This window comes from Acipenser ruthenus, chromosome 20 (assembly GCF_902713425.1).
Source record: "Acipenser ruthenus chromosome 20, fAciRut3.2 maternal haplotype, whole genome shotgun sequence".
Lineage (NCBI taxonomy): Eukaryota > Metazoa > Chordata > Actinopteri > Acipenseriformes > Acipenseridae > Acipenser > Acipenser ruthenus.
In genome coordinates this window covers 22,226,088-22,254,081 of record NC_081208.1, presented here as the reverse complement: position 1 = coordinate 22,254,081, position 27,994 = coordinate 22,226,088, and the positions used below count along the sequence as shown (strand labels likewise).

Below are 27,994 nucleotides of genomic sequence, written 5' to 3'. Positions count from 1 at the left end.
GCCACTTGACCATTTTCAAAAAAGCTACTCCTAAAAACACCTCCTACTAATGAATAATAATACGTCGACGCCACAGCGATTGGTTCCCCAACCACCCTGCCCCTAAGTTTTTCTCGCATTTCTAATACTGTTACTGGTTTTCACTGCATACAGCTTTCAGTTGAGTTTAAAGGTGGGTAGGTGTGTCGCTTTAACCAAGTGCTTTAAAAAATAAATAACTATGAATATAGTTTAAATTGCAAACAACATGGCTGTTTGGACACGGGCTGATAAGAATGGACTTCTGGAACTTTTGCTCCCGGACCGCTGGATTCGGGTATTGGCAGAACTCACCCGGGAAACACTCACCCTCACAGCTGATGCTGAACCAGGGCTTGGAGGTGCTATGGAATATAATATTAGCCATCTGCCCGGGGCGTGGAATGGGGTGACAAACGGAACCGAACCAGGGACGGCAGCTGGCAACTCGAACCGAACCTACAACCAGCACTCGAATCACAGTGCGCTTAGGCGAACCGGGAGCCCTGGCAGTGGTGGGACAAACCGAGGTCAAACTGATACCAGCTCCGGGGTCAACAGCCCTGGTTCGGGTCGGGTTCCCCATGACAACGGGGCTGTTTCTGACTTCGGTAGCCCTGGCTCTAGTTATGGCAGCCCCGGCTCTAGTTTTAGTAGCGCAGGACAAGTGAGGTCTGGGGAAACTAATATAAGTTTAGAAAGCGGTGGTTCTGAGATGGTAAGAAAGGTTCGAGTATTGAAACAGGAGTCTGGTGGGCTTGGCATCAGTATCAAGGGGGGACAGGAGAACCGTATGCCTATCCTCATTTCCAAGATTTTCCCCGGACTCGCCGCGGACCACAGTCGGGCTCTTCGGGTCGGGGATGCCATTCTGTCTGTCAACGGCAACGACCTCCGTGAAGCAACTCACGATCAGGCAGTCCAGGCACTGAAAAAGGCCGGTAAAGAGGTTACACTAGAAGGTGAGTCAATGCAGCATATTCTGGGGATTCATCCAGGCCTGGCGATTAAAATAGTTTTGCAGAAAAGTGCTATTCCGTACGGTAGCCTACTAAATATAAAGGAAAAAAACAAAACAAACACAAAACAACATATATGATAAAGAAAACGGTGCAGGTTATCTGATCACAATAGTTGCAACAATGCTGGCAAAAGTTCTGTTACAAGATGGTTACATGATCAAACTCTACCAAGAAAATATTTACAAAGTAACTTAGGATACACGAAGACACATATACGTTGTATTACTATTTAGTATTTTAAATTAGTTTATTTGAAACTCTGTTAGAGTAGTTTACGTATCGTAGTTTTTTAAAATATTAATTAATTTGCTCGTGCTATGTAAAGTTTGAATAGAGCCTGTACAAATGTGTAACTATGAAGTGTGCAACATATATAACTATTGGTCATGTGCAGTTCCTTATGTAGACGTATCATGCTAAATATACAGGACTGATATCGTTTGTTCATGTTTATCAAATGTGACATATATCTGATAAACGCAGACTTGTACTTCTTGTATTGTTCTTGTTTTGTTTTGCTTTCATTTTATCTTCTCTCGATTTCCTAGAAATGAAGGTGACCTAACAAATTCAAGTGCCTCTTTCAAGCTGTCAGCTAAGGTCATGGTATTCCCTATTGTACTCAAAGTTATAATTCATGGTGCCAATGCAAAAACACGTAGACGATTGGCTTCAGCTCTTGCATACATTATTTATTTTAGGGCAGTTTTACGTCTTTGCTTACACTTCTCATGCTTCAGATCTGCCTTGCATTGATTTTAGTTCGTGGCTGTCAGGTGCCCAAATTGCGCGGGGTTTACTCTTATTTTAAAGCAGGAGTCTCAATTTCACAAACATTTTGAGAGAAGTAAATACTGTGCCTGTAGCTGATTAGAGGCTACGGCTTCTTTGATACATCACATACGTTAGGTAATTACTGACAATCTAGCCAGTGATGTTGGTCCAAAACCGGTTTTATTTTAAATATTTTAAAAAAGGCATTCAAATTAACGTTTTAATATCTAAAGGCAAATGTTACTACCTATATGATGCTAATCCCACTGCCCAGTAGCTACACCAAAACAAATTAATAAAACTACACATTTTCCCCACGGAATTTAAGACCAATAAAATGTCAATATTTTCTCCAGCCCTGGTAGCGTTTCTTTTTGGCAGTAGAATTTGTACTGGTAAAAAGAAACCACTGGTCACTCCGATGTGTAAAATATATAAGCACTATAAGATCATATGATTTCAGTTGTGAAATGCTTATTATTATTATTATTTATTTCTTGGCAGACGCCCTTATCCAGGGCGACTTACAATTGTTACAAGATATCACATTATACATTATACAGATATCACATTATTTATTTTTTACATACAATTACCCATTTATACAGTTGGGTTTTTACTGGAGCAATCTAGGTAAAGTACCTTGCTCAAGATACAACAGCAGTGTCCCCCACTGGGGATTGAACCTACAACCCTCTGGTCAAGAGTCCAGAGCCCTAACCACTACTCCACACTGCTGCATTCCTCACTGTACTCTGTTCTGCATGTAATATAACATCTGTTTTTAAATTACCCGACACGATCCGGGTCCAATATTACTACCCGGTTATCGATTTTATTAATTTGAGAAAATATGCTATTATTTATTTATTTTTCTCAGTAATTTATTAGTATACCACAAGCCTTTGGGTGGCACTAGGACCCAGTGAAAAGGCTAGCCTGCCTGCCTTGGTTGGTGCGCAATGCATTATGGGGCGCTCTGAAGCCTCAAACAAAATGAAATCAGTAGGAGATAACGGCAGTGCGCAGTCGCAGACTGTCATGCTCTTTGAATACAGTTTTACTTGAGCTCCACTATGCGCGTGTGGCTGGGACATCACTCAGAGAGCCTGGTAGTGTTTTAAGTGCCAGGCTAGTCATGCAGAGATAACACAGCATGAGTCAAACATAGAATAGAGCGGTCCGCGCAGTGAACAAGCATAATAATAATAAAAAAAAGATTATATAAAGACAGAAAAACACATTTTATAGTATTATCGCAAAATTCTTGGTTTTCCCAGTCCATGACTTGCATGCCCTAACTGTTATACATACACGTGCATGGGCTAGTACTGCCCTAACTGATGGAAGAAGCATTATGACAGGTTCCCAAGGGTCACGTGCTAGTTACACACCTGTCTAGAAAATAAGTGGTCAATTATTTCATTACACACATACCGGGCAACTTATTACCAGAGTCGCTTGGGTTGTTCCTTAATGGCACCAGAGGGTTGCCCAGTATTACATCTGTCCTTTCCGTCACACTCGCATGCTTAAATATATCTAATAACATTCGTAAATAAATAACTTGATTTTAATGTCCGCACCAAGCAACATCACAAATTTGAAAGCAAGCTGTTGACAGTACCCAATGCACAATTCTTTTTTATTTTTATCATTTCATTGCAAATTATCACTGTGAGAAGTATATATTGTAGTGAGAAAAAGATACAATCACAGTTCATCTAAAACTCCCTTTTCTTGGTTAAGTGGGACTTACAAAGTACTTACACCAATGGCTTCAGTTATTAAATCATGATATTTCAAATACATGAAGTTTGATGCTTCCTCCTTGCAATCCAGTTACATCCCATCCATAATTGCATTTACATTTATAGTTAGTATGTATGCTGTTGTGACTCATTTAGAGCAGTACTTTATTAATAATACACTAGTTTAATGGGTTTTGGAGTCTGCTTTACAGGATTTAACCTGGAGCAACTGAATCGTTCTCATCTTCAACTAAATACTGTGGGCTTTTATTAAATGTTTTTTACACTTGATAGGAATCTGGGATAATCTAATTTGTGCTGCAACCTAATGAAATCTGTGGTCACAGGGTTAGTTCCACAGTGCACACTGGTACAGTACATACCTGCATAACGCTTCAAAAAGCAGGGCATTGGAATAGCCCCAGTTTTATGTAAATGATTGTTAACCTGACCAAGAAGCCTTCTGGCCTAAATAACAAAGTCTCTGTGTTGTAAGAGCTTTGATGCAACAATGAACTTACTTTGGTTATATAATGAAAACTTGATAGCCAGAATAGAGTAATGTGGCATTAGAACGACCTTCTTAGCGATAGTTTGGTCGTTAATGATTTCAGTTGTCTGGGACACTGTCTGTGTGGAGCTTGCAATATTTAGTGAATAGTAATTGCATAAGCAGTGAAGAACAATGCAGCCTCCAACATTTCAGGTATTCCTTACCCATTAAATAAAGAGCTGAAATTCCCTTTTTTTTAGTACACTCTACACTAATTCTGCAATTTTAAATTGCTGTCATAAAGCACCTGCCTAAGCGGCGCTTATAAGAAATCCCTGACTTAATTTGGCAGGTATATTGTGGTCACTTGAATTTTCTGGGTTTTTTTCTAGTTGTTTTTATGGAGCAGTTTTAGCAAATTGTATTTTATTAATAAAACTGTACTTTGAAATTCTTAAAGCTTTGTCAATTGAACCCCATATTTCAGTATATTCTGAATAAATATCCCTAATGCTTTGTATTCTGCATTGTTCATTGAGTCAGATTCATCACTGAAAAGGGTTGCCAGTTGTAGTGTAGGCTGTATCCATGCCTAGCTACTTTGTTATACGCAGCAGCTGTTGAGAGGTTCTATGGGTATTGATGACTCTGTTTGTCAGTATAAACATGTCATTTTATTCGCACATGTATGTGTTTTTTTTGTTTTGTTTTTTTTAAACCATTAAGGATGTTGCTGCAAGGGACAACATACTGTGTACCCCTGTAACAGTGTACTTCAATCAAGTGCAGTTCCACACTGGTGGAGCCTTTATTATTATTATTATTATTATTATTATTATTATTATTATTTAGCTAATTAAACAAAATATAAAAGTATATAAGTTACAGGTAATAAAAATGCAGAACAAACGCATATATGCAATATATACAAAATAAATATAAATAAAGGAAAATATACAAATATATATATACATAGGGCAGCAGTGTGGAGTAGTGGTTAGGGCTCTGGACTCTTGACCGGAGTGTCGTGGGTGACACTGCTGCTGTACCCTTGAGCAATGTACTTTACCTAGATTGCTCCAGTAAAAACCCAACTCTATACTGGGTAATTGTATGTAAAACAATGTGTAAAAAATAATGTAATTGTATGTATAAATAATGTGATATCTTGTAACAATTGTAAGTCACCCTGAATAAGGGCGTCTTCTAAGAAATAAATAGGAATTTACAAATAAAAGTTGAATAAGTGGGTTTTGAGAAGACAGCGGAAAGCAGTAAGACTGAACAGGATGTGATGTGATGTATAATACTTAAATACATGTCATGGGTATCAGGAAAAGGTGCATGACTGTTACAGTACATGGATTTTAATCCCATGAGATACACAAGCACATTTTCTGGGCACATTTAATCTTTTAAGGGGAATTGGTTTACAGAAGACATTAAAGTTTCATTGGCTACAAAGAATGCAATGTCATGGAAGTTGAAGCCTTAATGCAATGCCTTTGTACCACTGTTTTAGCCATACTCTTGCAATAACTACCAAAGACTGCTGGCAACTTCTAAAATATGTAATCTGATTACAGATTGCATGCTTGCCAAAATGTTCTGATGTTTTTCCAAAATGAAGTGTCAAATCTGATATAAAGATATAATAGGTTTGGTACTAGTCTAGACATTCATTAAAAAGAAAGTTTTGGGAGTCAAGGTGTTAAACATATGGACCAGTTGCAGCTTCCCTTCTGTCGGTGTCCCTTTGAACCGCACAAGAGGGATCACAGTGGATCAGCACGCAGAGGCCTGGGCTGTTGAAACTGCTGGTTCAGCAGTATTGCATCATAACACTGTGCTGCAACTGAGCAAAAATACATAACTAAACACAGTAGCCTGAGAGATGTGCTGAACATGAAAGTAATGACAGATGAAACACATATGTCAGGAACACGGCACAGCTGTAAATTCAAAGTTAGAGCCATCAGTATGATGATAACGTTAATAACATCAATAGCATGTACAGAACAGTATATCAGAGGAATAAAAGCTATGACATATTTATTCACAATTTAATAAGCACTTATAGAGACATATGCAAAAATGTAAGTGTGATGTACAGATGTACGAACAGACAGCAACCCCTCTATATCCACAGATTCTGATATTGTCAATAACTTTAGCTAAATAATGTGTATACCAGGTTTAATGACAATTGCATAAGCAGGTCTCCAAATATATGAACAATTTTGATATCATACCTAGTGGTGGGGGTATCAATGCCAGTACACTTCAAAATGGGGATAATGGGGATGACACGCACAACTGGTAAATGTGTAATCAGTTTTGACTGTCACCAGCATTGCAAATATATAGTTGGTCATAAATGGGGGTACTACTCCACTTGGATAGATTTCTCTCTCAAATCTGTTATGTATGTTGAAATGTGGGATTCAAGGATGCTGAGATATGTATTGTATTGGGTGAAGTAAATGGGCAACAAGTATCCCTCCCCCAGTCTTTAAGATTTAGGGCTTTATTAACAAAACGTAAATATCTTTGTATCCACGAATACTGACCATGGATAGTCACATAACTCATTTTTTGTAAAGACGTTTTTCCTTTTGGATATATTAAATTCACATTCATAAAATGTTTTTTAATGATCAAAATGGTCTTTAAAATAACTGCATTCTGTTTTTACTCTGAATCTTTAGTTCTGTGCTTTTTCTAAAAGTAAAAATACCAGCAACAATCATATAACTAATAAGAAAAAAACATTAGACTACAGTTCTGAAATGTCTGAATTGTTTATCAGAAGCATTTTTCCTTTCTGAAAAAAATCTGTGCTAATGACAATTTTGAGTTAAAAAAAAAAAAAAAAGAAAAAAAGCTTTAAGCTTTAAATAACTTCTGATTTCCTGAGTAAGAGAAGGAGGGTGGACAGTGATGCAGCAATTATATTGCACCATGGTCACCTGAAAGGAGCAGCGCAGGACCCCAACAATAATGCACCAGGGTGCTGAGAGAGCATCTTCTGATTCTGAACATTTGAACATTCACCAAGCTGCGACTGGACATTAAAGGGGTTCTTTTTTTCAATTGTTGTTTCTTCTCAGACTATTATTTACCACGCTTACTAACTATTTTAATTGATGAAATGAGGTGGCTTGAAAAATGATCCTTTAGGGTTTACAGCTAATTTCGGCCCCTTCTTTAATGGTTTTTCATAGAGATTGATGGCACTGTTACACAGTGTGCTGAAATTAGTTAGTACTGAATTCATTTCTAAAACCACATCACTTAGAAATTCAGCCAATAGGAGTATTTTCAGAAGCAGAAAAGGAGTTAAAGCCAGGTAAATAATTATCTAAGCAAAAACATCAAGCGAGTATTCTAGATATTTAAAAATACTAAAAGAAAATGTAATAAGTTAAATGACACAGGTTCCGACTAGACGTCTTTATTGAGAGTTTAATAGTTATGGAGGAATATTATAGAAAAAGCAGGATATCAAATTATCTGAAAATGTAAATGTTAAAAATGTTAAAAGTATGACTTTATAAGTGGTTTCACAGACCCCGATTAACATGAATCTACGATGTTGCTTTAGGTGTGATAGTCCATGATTACAGTGTTGACTCCTGTCTATTTAAAAACTGGACTAAAACCATCCAAGCCACTGACATTGAGATAAAAATCACACCACCCATTTACCCTAATCTAATTTAATTTACATTTGTTTACCAAGCCCATCCTACCTGAGGTTACACACTTAGTCTCTGTTTAGGGCTGATTTGCATTCAGTTTAAATGGAGGTAGTTCTAAAGCACAAGTACTTGTGACAACCTACATATAGAAAGCATTGCTGTATTTCTTTGAGGAAGTCTAAAAATGGAACCACACTTGGTGTGTCATGTTTTATTGAGCATTCTTTAAATGACACACATCATTTTTTTTACTTTTTGAAAAATAAGATAGCTAAGTACTCTGGTAGCATTTCAGCATTTCGCTCCTGTATCCTCATTCATCCAAAATTGATATAAAAGGACCACAAATTAGATACTGGACCTAATGGGGAATGTATGTGTATAGAAATAGCTCAAATAAAACCTAGAGTTATGCAAGTCTTTAAGTTTATTACTTTGATTGCCTACACATGTAGTGTGCATAGGAATTTTCACTCCCTCTTTTTTTGTTCAATATGCATTTTGTTACACCTATTTATACCCGAACCATAATTCTTCACTATCTACATTAAAACCAACACAATGAGTTAACTATACAATACCCAGCACAAACACTGTAATCAGACAATTAGAGTGGAAAAACCACAGAGCTACTGTTTATGCAATAATGCACAGACATGTAATGACTTGTAACACACCAAAACAGTGTTTACATTTGCCTATTTATTAGTTGTTGATGTGGGTTTTAAAAAGTGAGAACGTATATGGAAAGTGTTCCTGTTTTATGGATTCTGAGTGATTGACATTAACTCTGTTAGGCAGTTATTCATAGCATTTATGACAAATAATTTGTTATCAGAAGAGACTTGACATGCATAATTTGGGATTGACAAGAATAGGGTTTAATTAAATGTTAATGACTGGAAAGTTGAGGACAAAAAATGGGAAAAATGTCACAAGAGGCAGCCACTCTATTTGGTACTGATGGAGTCCAGAATGGCTTTACTTTGACACCAATTGGCTAATGAGCTTTTGCTGTTATTGACTTGCTATCAGCAGCAGGTCAGTGTCATAATCACAGAGGAGTTACATCTGATGACAAATTACACATTACTACACTAACAGCATGCTCCAAGACTACATTGTTTTATGCTGGAGGACATTTCCAGTTTCCAAATGCTGCGTCTGAGGAAGAAAGTAGCTATGAAATTGGCCTATTACCACCCACCACCACCCATATCATATTTATGTGTTGTAAGTGACGAATGTCTTTATCATTCTTCATACTTTCCTTCTTTTGCAGCAAAGCCTAAAACACTGTTGCTAAATTTGCCTCCCACAAGAATGAAATGCAGGCCTGTGTAGAAAAGATTGCTTACAGAGTTTGCAAAGGCATGCAAACGCACTGGACCACAGTACAGTTGGCTGAGATAGTTCTGCTAATGAATACAAATACACACTTTGGAGAAAGATTGAGGAGTTATTTCCTTGTGCCCGTGTTATGCCAGCTGTCTTTGAGTGGTTAAGCTGGCTGGCAGAGAACTTGAAGGAGACTCTGTCTCTTTAGCCTCGCTCTGTGTGTGCATGTGTTTCTGCTTTAATTAGTATGACGACTGCCTTTTAGCTTTGCATAGCAGATATCAATCGCAAAAGCCTTCCTTTAACATATTCCATTGTTTTTGCCTGACGGTGAGTATTCTCTCCAGACCTGCCAGCTTATCAAATCATGCAGCAGGTTGAAATATAGAATGTATCTTTTCTCATTGAATTCCTTCCTTTTTGTGGAGAAATGTATTCCGTTGGTGGTTGTAGCTATCAAAAAATGTACTTTTCCAAGATTGTATAAATGACTGATGTTTCGTGAGGAACAGTATCAAAAGTAACTTTATAGCCACTGTGGGGAACAGAGAGATTTCTCCACTTTCATAATTCCTGAAAGAAGGCTGTAATAATTAAGAAATGGCCACTTATCCCTTCAGAGTAATTGAAACACCTTGCGAATTCATCCCTGGGGAACATCCTGTACAGTATTAGTACACTTGGACATCCTTGAGGGTTAACTACATCACAGCAGACAACTACTGCCACTACTGATTTTGTTAAATGAAAAAATGATCAAAACCACACTAACACATAGTGTGCTTTATTGTTTTAGTCTGTTTTACTTTGTGATATCACAACATAAAGTTGTTGACAAGACATAAATATTTACCCACATATTCTAATTCTGAAAGTCTGTTTAGCCAATCAGAGTGGTATGCTTGACAAGTTCAACCAATCAAAATAGCATTAGGAATCATTCACTTGCACCCACCTGTGGCCACTTGTGCGATCACATGACCTTCAAAGCATCATGCAGAGGTATGGGTTGTAGCAAGACAAACAGGCTCTTATACCTGAGCATTGTGTTTAATTTTTAATTCAAGTAAAATAATTTTAAAAAACTGCAACCATATCAGCTTGAAGCACTGAAAAGATTAACGGTGTGATGAGATCATGTCAATGCTGCTGTCAGGTACGCGATGTGATGAGATCATGTCAATGCTGCTGTCAGGTACGCTCCGGCCCCACAGTTTGCGTTGCCCATTCCTCTTACAAAGAGTGTTGGCAGGGCTATTTATCTTGATTCAATTGATCCTGTGTAGCAGGATACAATAATGTAAACAGTGGAGAGGAAATGCTGTTTCAAGGTTAGGATGGTAGCTAGATTCTTTGAACGCTGATGATGGTTGTCAATTCAGGATTCCATGTCATGCCTTACAGTGTCAGACAGTAGATGCCTTGTGCTTTAACTGAAATGGCTTAACTGTAAAAAGTGCCTCACTCACTATATTCCACAAAGCTGCTGAAAAGCACTTTGAAAGCACTTTGAAAGACCAGTGAGCAGAACTGATATGGAAACAGACCAGAGCTTCTTTCAGGATTCTAGAACCAGCCAAATAATACAGACAAAAAATGCAATTGCAAAAGTTGAAGACCAACATTTATTTTTATTTGCAGTTCCCTTACAGCAGTCCTGGAAGCATTGGGTGTGAGGTTGATGCATGTATATCCACCCAATGTGTTTATTTTGTATTCATACATTTATCAACCTTGAACTAAACTTATCAGGTCAAGGCTTCTATTTGCACAATACAGACAGCTGGGGTGACTTTTCCCAGAGAAACACAAGTGCTGACGAAGTACTGTGTACCAGTGAAGAGCATGTATTAATTGAATGGCAGGGTGAACACCTGTTCAGACATGCTGTTGAATTAGAAGATAGCTGGTGTTAATGATGCACACTCCTCCTGCTCAGCTGCAGTTACTGCACAGTATCTAGGTCTCAGGACCCCTTGCATTGTAATTGTTGGAAATAGATTTAATTTGATTAATATTGAATAAATACATTGGAGGAACAGTTAAAATCCATTAGCACATCAGTTTTGAGTTGCAGTTCCAATCTGCACATTTCTGCGGTTTTCTTACACAACACTCCAATATTAGCTGGGTTTCAATTATATAATTTTCCCTTTCCTGTTTTTAAAATGTATAGGAACTCTTAGCCATTTTAAATTCAAGACTGTAAAACAAAAAGCACAAGTCAGCATTTATTCTTAGTGCAAATTACATCTGTCTAAAGTATCATGTGCCTGTATGGAAAGCCGAACGCGCTTCAACAGTGCAAGTCAAACCTTACATGTCATCCTGCTAGAAAATGGTGTCTGAGGAGGGAACAAAAAAGTCAAAAAGCTGGATCTTCAAAGAATATCTCAAGGTGCATCCTGACCAAACTGTAAAATGTGTCAGAGATTACAATTTGTAACTGTAATTGTACTAGTTACATTAGTAGTAAGTACCGTTACTAGTTACAGTTTAATTGAAGTAACTTGTAACTGTAATGGATTACTTTTTAAAAGTAACTTCCCCTAAACTGTCAGATGGGAAGAGACCTGCACACAGTATTTGTCATAATTCATACATAACACCTTCATAGTCAGCAGGTCCTAAAACTGAAGGCCTTTTCACATAATTAACCCAGTTCAATTTCTTTGGATACAACTCTGAAAAAAAAGAATAAATAATCTCAATTACTTTTGAGTTCATGTGAAATAAACTTTGCAGGCGAGCTCAGTTTGATTTGTGTGCACTAGAGTATTGGATTTAGCTTTGTGTTGAAACAAACAAACTGAACTCTGAAAGGGGATTGGGTTTCATTGAAGAGTTCAAGCAAACCCAGCCATACTCCTAACAACTAATGCTATGCCAGTTCCTAGTAGCTGGATGATCTAAAAACTCTGTGGGTCTTTAAGGATCCCAATGATAAAGCAGTTTGAAATACAGTAAGCTGCTCAAACAGAGTGTGAATGGGCTTTTCAAATGAATATGGTCACTAGTTTGTGTGTTGATGAGTTTTCAAAGTCCCTTTTGAATTTGTAAACAATTTAAAGATTTCCCTCTATACAGCAGTTCCATTAAGTTTAATTTTCTCATATGTTGGAGGATAGTGTACCTTCCAGTTTGGAAGCTGTATTTAATCCTTGTGTAAATATTGACTTCAATGTACCATGAATGCAAAGCTGTATCCGAAGCATGGTAAAGAACAGAGAAGTAAGTCTTGTTATTATTTAGATTCTAGATTATGTAAAGTATGCTTATGAAAGGCAGTGTTTTGTGAAGTGCTGTTGACACATAACACCTGCAAAAGCTACTGCAGACCCCAGAGCAGGGAACACTGCCTGCACATTCTATTTGTTTTCAAGAAGAGCCTCTTGTTTCAGACAACAACTGTTTTTAAAACTTCGTTTTTCGAAGGAAGTTATCTTTATTTTCTCAGTGAAGCCACAGTTGTCTATTCTTGTCTACAGAGGAAGGAAGACCGCACTGCTCTCTTGCAACATTTGGCAGCTTGAAGTCTGTGCCCTGCAGTTTGCATTGCTGTTGTCAGTGCAGATGAAGCTGCTATGTTTCCAGTTTAATTGTTGACTGCCACACTGTTCAGAATCCTCTTTAACTAGCCTGCCTGTGTCTCGAAACAAATACGACTGACTGGGGTAAACATCTGAAAGGCAACCAACAGGCGTCTGCTAAATAAAGGCATCTGCTAAATAAACAAATAATAACACAGATACATATTTACAGAAGGAAAAATGAGACAGAGGACAGCTTTAATTTGTTTTCTATTTTCTAAAAGTTCTTTGTTCTTCATCAATTACCATGGTTAACTATTTCTACCAGCCAAACCATGTTCATGCATTTTTTTAACATTATGTAAAAACTCACTCAATTGTTTTTATTACAAGACCATGGTTAACCATGGATTCGTAATTGTAAGTTTCTATGAGATCAAATTTGGACATGGTTTGACTGTGGTGTAGCAGTGGTTAACCATTATAATTGTAATTTTATTAAACTTGCCCTTATAAGCAATAGGCTTCCAGCATAGACAGCATGTATTCCTATTACTGTACCTACCATGGCAATACCCCACTCACCTGCAAGAACCTCTCTGAACCCTTCCTTCAGGACACCTGGAATAATATGGCCATGGAATTTGACCATAGTGGCCTGTGAAATAACCACCATTTTGACTGTGGTAGTTTAAGAACATACCATGCTCATGAAAGCCTCATGGGTCACTGAATGTCAGTGACAGGTTCCCCTCACAGCTCTGCAAGCCAAAAAGCACACCTTCTCCTATTCATTCCTGTCGCACTCTGAGCTAAATTGTTTTGTAGTTTTGTGATTTAGTCTAATTTCCACTGGGGGCTTGGTTGAGAGCACCACTTACACTTGTGACATTACCAATATTCACACCCTGACACGAATGGCTTGCAAATTAACCTTGCTTTGTTTGACACATTTGCTTGTTATCACATCAGATCACCTCCTACCATGGGGATTCAGAGGTTTGCATGTGAGTCAAGCACTATGACTCATTGCTGTACAGGGTTTTAAAGCAGACTGTAGTTGTCATTGTTAAGTATGAAGTGTCTTGACAGTTCATTGCTTTGCCTTCTTCTGTTTGAAGTGTGCCAGTGGAGTGTCAGTAGTGGGAGAGTTTTATAAAATACTAAATCTCAGGATCTCAACATTTCAAACCGTGTATTTGTGTACTTTTATTTACATTTTCTCCATGTCGTCAATGAGACACCGTAGATGTTAGATCTGAAATAAATAAAACACATTCTACACAGAGTGTTCCTGGGGTATCAAGTGATATTTCTCCAGTGTAATACAGTGATGTATTACACATTGTAATATACCACATTGGTTTAATTAAAATGTTCAGCTAATGCTATAATAATATTTGTCTGAATTTAGAATGGATAATCAAGCCCAAAAGCAGTATTATGTTTTGTATAATAGTTCCTTGTAGATGTGCATTTTTTTCTGTATTAGTCGCTGGAAAAGACTGATGTTGGAGTGAAAAGGCAACAGTTTAGATCCATTGTACAGAACGATCAACCAAGAAAGTTAAGGGTTTTTGTGCATGCATGTTCATGTTGCTGTGTGCATGAAGAAACAAACACATGCAATACTGTGTGGTGTGTTTGCATGTCCTTTTAAACTCTAAAGCTCATTCTAACAGCATGACCGCATTCCTTAATGTAAATCACAAAAGGTCCAGACATATTAACTTTAAACATACATAGTTCACTACTGTGGACCAGTAATTAAAGTGTTCTTATCAAACCATTTGTTGCTTGACAAGAGTTCATCATAAGAGGTTCATACTTGGATGAAAGCCATTGGTAACTAAAATGACTCCATTCATTTCCGCTGCCGGTGAGTCTAGAGATCTTGCACGCAGTACACTGTTTAATTTCTCCTGTGTGTGGTAAATCTGAGATCTGTTTATTCGGTCTTTGAAAACTACATTTTATATCTTCTGCATTCCTTGGTTCCACTATGTTTTTCAAGTTGCTTACTTAGTTGTTAGGACTGAAAAGTAAGAGCACTTTTATGGTTAAGGTTTAGTTAATTAGAATTCTTCAGTATGAGTTAATATTGCATGCAAAAATTTAACTTATAAAACTGAACAATGAACCGAAATAATTGAAATAACTTCAACTACTATTACTTTATGGTTCTTTGGAAATGGCTTCCTGTGGGTCTTCATTGTTAGGCTACAGTGCTTTCTAACTTCTGGCGGACAAAGGGTTAGTTATATGGTTTGGATTGATTAACAGATGGCTGTTTTTAATATAACTAAAATAAAATAAAAATCTGGTTTTTATAAACTGTTTGGTTTGCAAGCCCCACAACTAGTAATTAAAAACGGGGACTTTTCTCATTCCTAAATAGAAAAAGATGACCAATGTTGATGTTTTCTTGATATTTATTATTATGCCCTGGCAGTGGGGTTATGGTCGTACGTTTCTACAGTGCTTACATATGCCACATGGTACAATTTCCCATATAGCTGAAAAACCACGTATACAATTGTGATTAAACTTGATATTAACATTATTTAGCATAAGTTATCGAGCGTATTATTGAGCGTGTATCTTGAGAACCGATTATATAATTTTGATGAAACTTGGTGTATACATTCTTTAGCATAAGTTATTGAGAGTAACATAATAGGCAGACAAGGTGCATGTACATCCGTTCATAGGTATGTCACACAATCTTCAGAGTCACTTTGCATGGCCATTTCATATTATCTGCTACTTTCTACTGATGGTGAGAAATGTCATGGTCATCAACTTTTCATCACACTGATGGCTTTTGAATTTCAGTCATGGATGGGGGTGTATTACTGACATACGTGTTTTAAATCTATATGTGTGTCACACATGCTTGATACTATTGTGAATAACGTACCCCTCGTTTCCTGATTTCCTGTGCTCCCTTTGCAAAAGGTGGGAAAACGTATTATTGAATTCAACCCCTCTCTGCCCATGCTGCATTTGACTGCAGGGAATTCAAGGACAGATGAGCAGGCACTTGTAAGAAGGGATGGAAATTTCAAATTAAAACATAGTACTGATAATGCTAGTTCAGTGAAAGGCAGAGTAAAACTTGGGTTATTGGTTGTCTTTTTGTAATTTTGCTAGCATGAAAAATACTCAAAATATGTACTAAGGGCAAGCAACCAGCCAATTAAGTCAAAGCTGGTGAAGTAGAGAACTGCTGACATGCTAAATTCTCTGTACTCATGATTTGTGTTGAACCACATTTCAATCGCAAAGCAACACATCGGTTTGAAGAGATGCAGAAGGAGGTATTTCGTGTGGTTGCACAAGCAGATCTTTTTTTGGGGAATATGTTTTGCCCAAGTGCAGCAAACTAACAATTGCAAGCATTATGTTTGCAACATTAATCTTAGTATGCAGAAAAGTATAAACTCAAGCCAAAACACTATTTACAATAATACAGAAAAGGTGTAATCGCAGTTATAATTATAGCTTAATTGCTTTGTTATTCAAGAATGTGGAATTTAAGCAAATCTACTATCAGGATCATGCTGCAACAAAAAAACAAGTATGAAATATGAAGCAATTGAAAATGTCACAATTTATATGATAACACCCCCCCTCACAGTTTTGGCTTGGAAGGGTTTTGATTCTACCTTGTTGTCCATTTCCTGTTGCCATGAATTCCTGTCATGTGGAATATCATTATTACAGAAGGGCTGTTTATACAGGGAGGGACTTCCTGTATTGCTGGTTCGTTGGGGGATTGAATTCCCACCGGATCTGCTTTTAAGATTAGAAGAGAGCTATGGTTTGCTGCCCAGTCACAGAGGCTGATGATACAGCAACATGGATTTTATGTTTTAATGCTCGGGACCAGGTTATAGATTTATTGAGAAAACAGATACCAGCAAAATGCTGAATTGAAAAATGAACGATATACACCGTAAGAATCGTATCACTATATTAAAAATGTGTATGAAATATCAGTTGCATAAAAGGTATTTTTTTTTCTTCTTCTTATTAGTCAAAACGATTACAGTTTTGAATTTTTGGCTGCACTAACCAACAGAATTTGCCATTATTATTATCATTACCCACCAAAAAATCTGAAAAGCTTAGTTTTCCTGTAACATGTCTAAAACGTGAGCGTGAAATCCACCTTTGAGAATTCTAAAACAAGAGCTGCCTCCTAGAACTAAATTCTTATACCAGGCGAGCAGCGCCATGAGGAAAAGCACTTTGCAGCAGAAGTCCCATATGGTGGGCTCCAGCCAATTTGTGTGTTAATGAGGGTCAGTGCTAGTTCTGTACTGTTCTGCTCTTCTCAGACTGCTGCTCAAAGTTGCCATTCCTTTAGGGAAGATGCATTTAGTATCACATCCCGTTACTTAAAAAAAAAAAAAATAATTCTGGACAATGAGTGTATTGCATTTCAAGGATAGTTTCTCTTATTTTTTTGTGTGATCATTTTTTACGTTTTTAAAACTTGATCTGCGTTGCGATTTGAGGCCAGATTGTTTTCCATTGTTTGTTTTGTTACTGGCTGAAAGCTAGTCAATAAGGGAAGCTGGTTGGTTAATGACAGGAGAAGAAGCCATTAAATTGGTGGGGTCAAGCAAGTGCTACTGGTATGGCTTGCCAACAGAGATTTATTTAACCAAGTGTAGTACCATATATCATATTTTTAAAAATAAAAACGTTTACTGTTGCGTATTTCTTTCAAAACTGGATATTTCCTATATGTATTCTTACCTTGCTTTGGAGGCTCGATTACACATTTTTGTATATACTGCATCGCACGAGTGATCTGTTATCTGACTACTTTCTACATTCTGGAATGTGAAGCTGAACCGCAACAAAACATCTGGATCCTCGTATGGTGGGTGATTTAACAAGCGAACAGTGAATCATCAGTGAAAATTAATCATGTAAAAAGTATGAAAAGAGGAAAAGTGAAGAATTCTCCAGTTACTGACCCATCAGAGACCTCTGTTTACTTTCCAGCGCAGCATCTGTGGTCTATTATCCTGACCATCCATCTTCCAGCAAGATAATCACAGCTGTGAAAGTGCTGTATTCTTCTCCGAAGCTATATTGATTCGTAGCTCACTGGAATGGCGCAGAGAGTTCTCATTGCACTATTGAGCTTGTCAGCTTTAAATGAATTGAATATTACCTCTGAAGCAGCATAGTGGATAATATGCAGACTTGAACTAAAGAAGTAGGACCGAAGGGCTTCATTTTAGTTCAGTGTGAGAGATGAGGGAGGCATTGCAGGGGTTCATCATATTTAAGTTTTAAATAGCTTTTGAGCAGTGCTATGGGTTCTTCCAGGAATTTCTGAATATTATTATTACCTTGTTGGGTCCAGTAAAGTGAAGGAATTAGCTTAAAAATGTATTTTATAAGAACCTTATGATTTATTTGTTCTCATAATGTTGTTGTATATTCTTCCAGACTTTTAAATGTTAAATATTTCAACACAGACTTCATTTTTCATTTCTAATTAAACTGAAAATCATTCACAATGATTGTTTACAGACTTGTATACAACAAGTGTTGAGAGTTCTAGCATTGAATATCCTTTTCATATTCAATGCTGCTGAGTGATTTTCTGTGACCGGCCAAATTGTACTGTTCCAAATTACACCGCGGATGAGTGGTTTGAGGCAAGAAAAGTAATTATCTAAAGTAAGTAACATACTCTCCATTCCATACTTTGTACTTGTTGTATAAGTGCTTTGTTTATTTCACTCATTAGGATGGCTGTAAACAACCCACTCATCCCCCATTGGATGCTCGTCAGTTATTCAGCCATTCTTATTCATTCAATAACAACAGTGCCCCATGAATACTAAGGGAGTATCGTCTACATATTCATAACAAATAATTTTAAATTTAGAACTGACTGCCCTTCAGTTATAAAATGTACAATCAGTGTAACTAAAGTACTGTGGATCCATTGAGTCTGTTCTCTTACTTTCCACAGATTTTAGTTTAGATAATTATTCAACAGGAAGGGTGTAGCCATAGAAGTGTATGAAAAACTGCATAAACCCATCTTTTATTCATTTTAGCATGTCTAAAGAAGCATTTTTTTTGGGGGGGGGGAGACTGTCAAATCCAGAAGATAACATGTTCCACAGTCTAAAATGGTGTTGAATTGTCTGTCAATCTTGCAGCTTCACAGCAGTTGTTGCCGTAGTGTGTCCAAACCCCAGAGCAGCCGTCGCTGAGCAGGCTGGATTAGTTATTTTTACAGTAGATGTGAGGAGTGATAATCAGAGATAATATCAGCTCACTCAGCCTGTCCCTGCATTCCCCCTCTCTCTCCCTTTCAGACTGAGATCTACAGATTAGCCTGCCGGGTGTTGTGTGAACAAGGCTGGGCAGGTGAGTTTGAAAAGGGGGCAAATAAAATTGATTTACTCCATTCTCGGGATGCATATCCCTGAAGACTGGGATGTAGTGAACATGTAATGGGCAGTGTTGTGGGATTCACTGCTGTTACAGATTCTGTTGTCTGTCAGTGAGATAAAGTTAAAAGCTCTGTAACCATAAATGCAGTCGTGTCCAGCCTCCACACTGATACAAAGGCACCAGGATGTACACACATAGTTCTTAACAGTTTTTATGGATATGCAGAAAATAAACATGAAACTCTTATGTTATTGAACATATCGGAATTTGGGGATATATGGAGGTGTCTGTCCATAAACGTTGGTTATACAGTTTTCAGTTTTGCTTTGTACAAGCTTTCACCATAAGGATTTTTTACATACTGTATGTACAGCGAACCATCATCAGTGTACTTTGATGAAGCCACTAGCTAAAACCTTTGTCTACTTTGCTTTTTTTTTTTTGTTTTTTTACTTTTCCTGCCGTAATAGGGTGCGAAGCCACCATAGGCAGCCCGGATAGCACTGATTCCACATGGCAAGTCTTCTGGAGTGATTACAATGATCACTGACTCTGATTCCTTCTAGGGAGATGGGGTTTGAAATCTGCTGCAAAGTCTGTTTTCCTGAATGGCCATGGAGTCAACTCTTTTCTGCTACAGAAGCACCTACCAACCAAGCACTTACTAGATCTGCCTTCTATCAAAATCCTGTTGTTTGTGACAGCCTGTTACACGTAATTGTATTGTAAATATCGCAGGCCTTTCAATTTTTTCAAATATGGAATTTCTGTTTACTGTACCAACATGGCAGTTTACCTGTGTCTGCTCCAAAACTTCACAAATATTAACTGGAACATAGGAACTAAGAAAGTGGGTCATTTTTTATTATTATTGTGAATTTGTGGCCCATTTTGAGCTCATAAGTGATTGAAGTCTTTCTCTGTGTTTCAGTTAAGTGACTAAACTGGAGCAACAGATAATGAAAAAAAAAAAAAAAAAGAGTAAAATAATTGAAACGTGTGACCCTGCTCTTGTAGCCCAAAGGAAAAGCTGTAACTGGGCCCTGGTCTATAAATATCATTTCCTGAGCCATTATATTTGTAAAACTGCGCCATCTGCAGAGATAAGGGAACTAAACTTCTTTCCATTTAAAGCAGGCAGTATTTTTATACCAAAGCGTCAATGACTGCATCATTAAAAATGAGAATTAGGAAAAGAAAAATAAACAACCTTACTTTGCTTAAAACTTTGTTATGGTAGGGTTTCAATTTAGAGAAATATTCTCAAACCTTGCATATATTTTGAATGAATAGTGTTGTAATGTGATGGTAACACTCCAACAAGAATTTTTTTTCCCACCAAAACTGCACCTGTGTCATCATCACAGAAATGTATGAAAATGTTACAAAAGTCAAACAACCCTGAAGTGTCTCTCTGCACCATGATGTTCATTTCCCATTTTTCATTTTTTTTTTCACAAATTAGTTTTTCTCTCTCCTGTGTGTTTGGCATTTTCAGATGGGAGATGTGTCATTCATGCTGGAAGAGAACTTGACATGCATACAGTCCCTATTGTCAATTCTAATCCACAGCTCCAAATTGAATATATATTATAGCTTGCTATATATATATATATATATATATATATATATATATATATATATATATAATATAGTAAACTTTTATAAGGGGTATTACTGGCAATTTTAGATGAAGAGAAAAAGAGAGAGTTCCATGCATAACCTTTGAATGGTAGCTTTGTTTTATTTCTCTTTTGAAAATAATACTTTTTACAGAAAAATAATAAAATAATTTTTCATCCAAAATCATCCAGTCGCTATTGTTTATAACCATGTGACATCACTATTAAATAGGATTGGCTGATGTTGAGCATGTTGCTGGCTTAAAATGGGTATCATTTGTTCAAGCAGCTAGACAAGGACAATGTGTATACTTTACTAACTTGGGTTTTGATTTTAAATAGTAACATGTTAGCGATTGTGGTTCTTTTTGTTTTTTCAAAAGACAGACTGCCTCTATGTCTTTCATTACTAACTGTCTTCATGGGTATAGTAATTATCATAATTTTAATAAATTAGTGAAACATTTTATCCTGATCCTCCTGCATATTATCCTACAATAAGATACACTACAGCAGTCACAGGGATGGAAATAAGTACATTGAAGATTTAACCATTGCATGTTTGAGCTTTACTTGCATGGCCTTGCATGCTTCACAGAAGAAGCATGGCTATTGTAATATCTAACAGAAAAACAGAAAAATGGGTCAGCTGTATACAAATCTGATAAATACAAAAAGAGATGAGTTATCAAGACCGCATTCTGTCTTTGGTGCTTCAGGATTAAGCTGTGTCTAATTAAGTATTTACTTAAACTGGAATGCCTCAAACAGTAATTTACATTAATATAAGTCTGTATATAGACAATAGTATAAGTGTTGTTCATTATTATGACAGTGACAGAATATAATGGAGGTGGTTACAGGTTACTATGTCACACATATATCTGGAAAACTGTTTATCCAGTTGGGATGAAACTTGGTGTTAGCATTATTTAGCATGTCTTATTGAGAGTATTGTATTCTGTGATATGTGGCGATGTCTGTCTGTGTACAAATGTCCATCTGTGTGTTCTACTTTTTTAATCATCTAAAAGCACTTACTACTGTATATTGTGATGAAACCTGATGTACACATTCTTTAGCGAAAGTTATTGGGAGTAACAAAATATGGGGACATATGAAAACATATACATGTTCATATACAAGTCACACTATCTTGGGAATCACTTTTAAGGAAACTTTGCATTGCCGTTTGATTTTACTGACCATGACTGACATATTTGTATGTTCTCACCTTCCTCTTTCAGTTAAATACATTAAAGAAGTCAGCCCTCTGTTTAAGAAGCCCTCCTTGGTGGCAGACCTGCCCTGGGATGGCATGCACCCCCAGTCCCCCAGCCTGAGCGGTAGCGAGGACTCAGGTTCTCCAAAACACACGGGTACCAAGGACAAGAAGGTGATCTCCCTGAAGATGTGTTACATCAGCCGCAACCTCACCATACCAGACCTTGAAAGCAGGTCAGTGGAAGACATTGGATTAATTTACATTCGACAAGCATACAAAGAAGCCTTTATACAGAGTCCTTTTTGTATTGATCCTAATCAAGCTTAGATAAAAAAAAATATATATAAGTGAATTTCTTCCCCACAGTTACTAGATAAGGACATTTTTTAGCAAGTTATTGATGGTATCAGAGCTTAGGTACCTATTGTGTGACAATGTGACACCTACATTTTATATCTAGCGATCCTCTCATCCAATAGTGATGAAACTCGATCTTCTTTAGTACGTTATTGTATCAAAATCTGGGAATATATTAAGGTGCCTGTCTATCCATGTATTTTATTACTAAGTTATTCCAGGATACTGCAACCACATGAAATAGAATTTTTCATGGTACTGATACCTCTTTGCCTCATCTATTGAAAGCTTATTCTTGGGAAAACTTAGCTCTGGAAACTATTCATGATCATTTATTCTATTCTGTACATACTATGCTGTAGGTCTTTCTAGTCTACTTCATCATTACACTGACAGCTATTTTTTTCAGTTGCAGCCTGCTTGTTTTAACTTGTTTAAGTTATTTTTAGTAGTACTTAATTTCTTATGATTGGGTGTTTGAAGTTATGGTTGATTTGATATAGCATTCCTTACGGTTTCTATGTTTCATTCCAAAAGATATGCATAATTTAATTGTGCAAAGTATTCTACTGTTTTTGTTTTCTTTTTTGAGTTATACTGTACTGTGTGATGAAGTGGACACTGGTCTGCAATGTTTTTTGAGGACGGTTTCACCAACGCCATCGTATGTGAAAAATAAAGCACTCCAGCAACTTTTGAAATGAAAACAGGATGGTGCCTGTATATTTATTTTCTTCAAAAAACAGAAATAAACAAGGGTCCTAAAGCCTCCCTATTTTTGTTAGGGTAGTACACTCCCTTACAACTGTAATATTAAAATTGGTTTGTTCCTCTCAGAAAAGAGGGGAGGCAAACCTTGCAATCACTTTAAAATAGGACCCATTGTGTTTTAAGTTCACACACAAGTTAATATGGCTGTGTTTGTACATACATGTATAGCTAAATAATTATAGTATTGTTATCTAATCTGTATTACCATCACTGTTGAAAACAATAAAATCTCTTGCAGTCTTTATTATTCTGCATTCCTATTGAAAGAATGCTTCTGACACAGGTGAGTTTTTTTTAGACAATGTAATTTGAGTACCAATCACTGCTTTTCCAGTAGCAGCAGCATTAGCAAACATAGGATTGAAGTATCTGCAAAGAACATTTGATAAATATTCTTCACTAAAAGCTTCAATTAATAAATGCAAAATCAAAATCACCTTTGCCATAATGCATGCGTTTTTCAAATAAGAAAATCTGTGAGCTACGAAACAATGGCAATATATATTGGGTAAGATTTACTAGAATTATTTTGCCAGCCCATGAACTTTTAACATTTCAATTACAGTCAGAGACAAGAATGTAATCTTTTAATGTTCCTGTTTATCTTGGCATCCTGCCCGGCTGCTGTTGTTTAAATTGGCAACGCCACACATGTCCTGACGTCACAAAGTAGAACTGATAACTTCTAGAAGCGGACAAATGAACAATGTACAGTACAAAATAGCAAGATACTGTACACTGCAAACACTGTATACACTTATTCTCCCAATGTCAAAGAGTATCTGAAATTAGTATTATTTTAGTTAATCTTCCAAGTACAGTGGAATGGCAAATTTTTCTATGTAGATTCCTATGTTCAGCTTTGAAAGAGTTAAAGGTTGCCCCATGCCATGCTTTCAGGTAGTGTGTTACTTTTACACTTCCGGGCTCACTTCACCTCATCAGTATCTTCAGGGTCAAAGCATGTCACTGTAACAGTGGAAGCAGCTTGTTGGTTAATGACACAGACAGATGCACTGCCGCCTTTTTCATTAACTGTAACCCCTTTAAAACTGGATTAAACTTTTCTAAAATACTGTAGAGCTGGAGCTAGTATAATGATCGCAATGGTGCTACGTGATTCGGTGTTACACACAGTTAATAAGCAGCTTGCATTCATAATAACAAATGATCTGTCTGCATTATAATATTCATAATATTTTTAAGGGATCATTACTTGTGCATTGACAAAAGCACCCTGAATATTTGAACCATTTTCCATTACCGATTGCAGTGTGAAACTTATTTGGCAGTTAGGAATTTATTATTCTAAGTCTAAGGAAATTATATTATTGTCCCCCTTATTTCATACCACTGTAAAGTGTGTACTCCATTGCATTGCCCTACTAATCCACAGTAAAAGAGGTCTTTAAAAAAATACACTGTTTAGAGAGACATTGCTGACAGACATGAAGAACTCAGACAAACAAATACGTATTGAAGGTCATAACCTGAGGCTTAGTTCCATGTAGTTACAAAGGCAAAGTGTTAATTTCCCATTTCAAACTAGTACTATGCAGTGTATACGGAATGGCAGTTTCTGCACTGAAAACGTAACACTGCAAGAGGAAGGTTTTAACCTTTTGAGTGCCACGTGAATAGAAAACTATTCCCTCTGCATTGCCAGCATAGAATTACAACATTGCATCGATCATAAACTTTCCCTATGCTGTATTTCCCCCTATGGGTAAATCATGGGCAAATTGCCTCCTCTGCCCGTGTAATACATTCAGTATAATTTGCCCACGGTGGAATATCAGGCCCCCTGTCTTTTGCTTTGGTTTCATCATGCAGTACTGGAACAAGGATGGGAAATCTTGATTGCTTACAATCCATAATTGGCAATCATCTCCAGTCTTTTTAAAGATAGACACTTGCTTCGGTAGTATGATTTTTATCAATATTATTAGGACCCAGAAACACTAAGGCAGATTGAGGTACTTTATTGATCGGTGTCTACTTTGATCTAAACAGGGATGGCTCTTCAAATCGCTACCTTGTGATTTATAAACAAGATTTTTCCCAAACCTCATTTCACTATATTTTTGTTATTTAAGTAATAGATCAATGGATGGAATCTCCACTTTGGGAAAACACCAGCAAGATGAATATAGAGTTAACGAGTGACGTACAGTGCTTCCCCTTCATAAAACTAGATTCCATAGTTCAGAGGCTATGCTATTTGCCATATAATGAGAATGAAAGTGCTAGTGCAATGGTATTATGGGGCAAATGAGAGCCACAACCATGCTGCCTTATAACTGGTTCTGCAGGGTAAAGGGCTGCCTTTTAAAAGGGGATCCAAGAGGCTCTGATTACATGGTACTGAAAAGGTTAAACCACTCCTGTTTTTTTTTTTTCTGAATCCCTGATGGATCACTGTAATTTTATTTGTTAAACCTCAAAGGGATTAAATTGTTAGCAGCATGTGCAGTCTCTACAAGATGATATATGGGACTGAACAAGCCATTCTGATCCCTAAGGCACTTTGTCTAGCTTACCAAGTTGGATTGTCAACTTTTAGAGGCCAGGGATCAAACCCATGCCTGATTGGAGATTACGAGACGGAATTTTAATAGAGCTGTTTCTATGTTTCTAAGAATCCCTATCCAGTTTCTTGTGTGAGTTTCAGTCTGTCTTGCACCTCTGGGTATCTGCGGTACAATGGCTATAAATTTAGCGTCTAGTACTTACTTATTTAAAGTGCAACCCACATCTGAGGAAAACATCTGAACACCAACTGTTTCAAGGTCAGCGTGGTGAACATTGTATCCATTTACTACACCGGCAGATTCCCAGTGATCAGGCTTGTGCAAATGCCCTTAAATTAAATATATATTTTAAAATCCCTGTTTTAACTTCAGTAACCTACAGGGACTGGACCTCATTGTTCGAATATGCAGATTTAACTTAAAGCAAACATCAATGCTGTCTTTGCTGGACAGAGTGGGCAAATATTTGACCCTACACATCACCTGTTTCTATAATGAAGGATGGCCACTTGTTTAGGAAATAAGGCATGAGGGCAAACTCTAATAAATCTAGATGCAGACTACTGTGAAGGATATTCATTTTGTAATGAATATTTATGTGAATTAACTGCACAATAGTGCTAGAAAATCATCAGAGGTGGAAAAAGAATAAAATAATGATTTTTTTATTATTTTTTTTTTTAAACTTATAGGGTCTAGTTTTGCAATTGGCTATTAAAAACTAGGCAAGCATTGATGGGCTGAATGGCCTCCTGGCTTTTAAATGTTCTCTTATGTAAAATAATGTTAACTTTCTGAATGTATACTACAATATTTATTTACATTTGAGTTATCTTAAACAGCATAGACTAAGTAGAGCTTCAGTGGATATAAATTACTAACTTCTATAGCTTAATTTTCTTGATTAGTGTTGATTTACTAAAACTTGGCACTTAGTGAAGTGTATAGCTGTAATCTGAACTGATCAAATGTTGAAGACATTGTTTCACCAGAACCTCTCTGACTCATTCAATAGAAATCCATATGTAATTCCGGGTACGTTTTCACAGCTCTTGCTGCAGATCAAGTGATTTTCTCCTGAGGCAGCATCTAGTCTTGGCAGTGATCTCTCAGAGCGAGGGGCTGTATTGGTTTCCTTATAGGCATGGATGGCTATAATAGCAGCAGGATGCACTAGTCAGCTATTATTGTCACAGTTATTGCAACCTGAGATATTGCAACACTTCAATGATGAGATACAAACTGTATATTTTAGTTGCCAGTCTTCCCACTTGTACTCCAGTCTTTTGCAACGCGTAAGTGAGGAAAATCGATACAGTGCTTTTATTTAATTAAATGTCTATGACTACAAGTTTTACTTGCGATATTGTTTGGAATCTCTTTCCATAGATGTAGGTCTGTGTCTCTGCAGATGGCAAATGGTTTGGGTTTTTAACCGAAATCCAAGTGTTTGTTTTGCTTCATCGTGATGGCATTTTGTGTAGTTTGTACTGTATTCTTAGTTTTATCTTTTACCTTTTCTGTCAAGAAATAAATGTTTAGGGTCCCAGAGTGGCTCACCTGGTAAAAGCACAGCGCATGGTGTGCAGGGTGATTCATAAAGTCAGGGATCCTGTCCTGGCTGTGTCAAGTTGTTGGTCTTCGCTGGGGATTCCAGAGGGAGTTTCACATTGGCTTTGGCACTCCCTCGGGTCAGGGAGGCAAAAATGTTTCTGTATGTGTTTGTGTGTGTGTATATATACAGAGTCACTTACAATTACATCTCACCCGAAAGACGGAGCACAAGGTGGTTAAGTGACTTGCTCAGGGTTACACAATGAGTCAGTGGCTGAGGTGGGATTTGAACCGGGGACCTCCTGGTTACAAGCCCTTTTCTTTATATATATATATATAATGATTTAATTCTCCAACATGATCCTCATCAATCACTAGAAATAATGTGTATAATATAAGTAATTGAAGAAGGCAAAAGCCAAAACATTGTCAAGAGCATGTTTTCTTTGGGCTTTCTTCGTTTACATGCATCCAGACCGTAGAAAAGAGCAGATGGCTCCCACCATGTCACCTCTGAGTACATGCTGAATCTATAAGAGAGTGTAGTGCTGTCATCTGGGTCAGTGGCTGCAGGTCTTACAAGCTTGGGGCACCACAGCCCTGCCAGCTGCACAGCTCTTCTGCTGCTACCTGCTGCTAGCTGGGGAAATCAGATTGCTGTCTGTGCTGCCATAAGAGCAGAGGAGTCATAAAACTGCTGTGCTGAGCACTAATCAAATCAGCACAAATACAGAGGAGGGCCACAATGCGCTGTGTGCATTCAATACAGTGCTTGGATTAAAGAGTGTACCCTGCAGTCAATGGAATTATGGTAGGATGTACAAGTTCACTGCTATACTTTATGTGGAGTTTTGACAGGCCATTGAAATACT

General features: G+C 37.2%; 1 protein-coding gene across 1 annotated transcript in view; it reads left to right on the top strand.

The window, feature by feature from the left end:
- Positions 1-121: 121 nt before the first annotated feature.
- LOC117425162 (beta-2-syntrophin-like) overlaps positions 122-27,994 on the top strand; it is a 50,817-nt gene continuing 22,944 nt past the window's right edge. The window contains exons 1-2 of the mRNA XM_034041883.3: positions 122-980; positions 21,932-22,142. Of these exons, the coding sequence (XP_033897774.3) occupies positions 248-980; positions 21,932-22,142 (944 nt within the window). The 5' untranslated portion in view covers positions 122-247. The remainder of the gene's footprint in view (positions 981-21,931; positions 22,143-27,994) is intronic.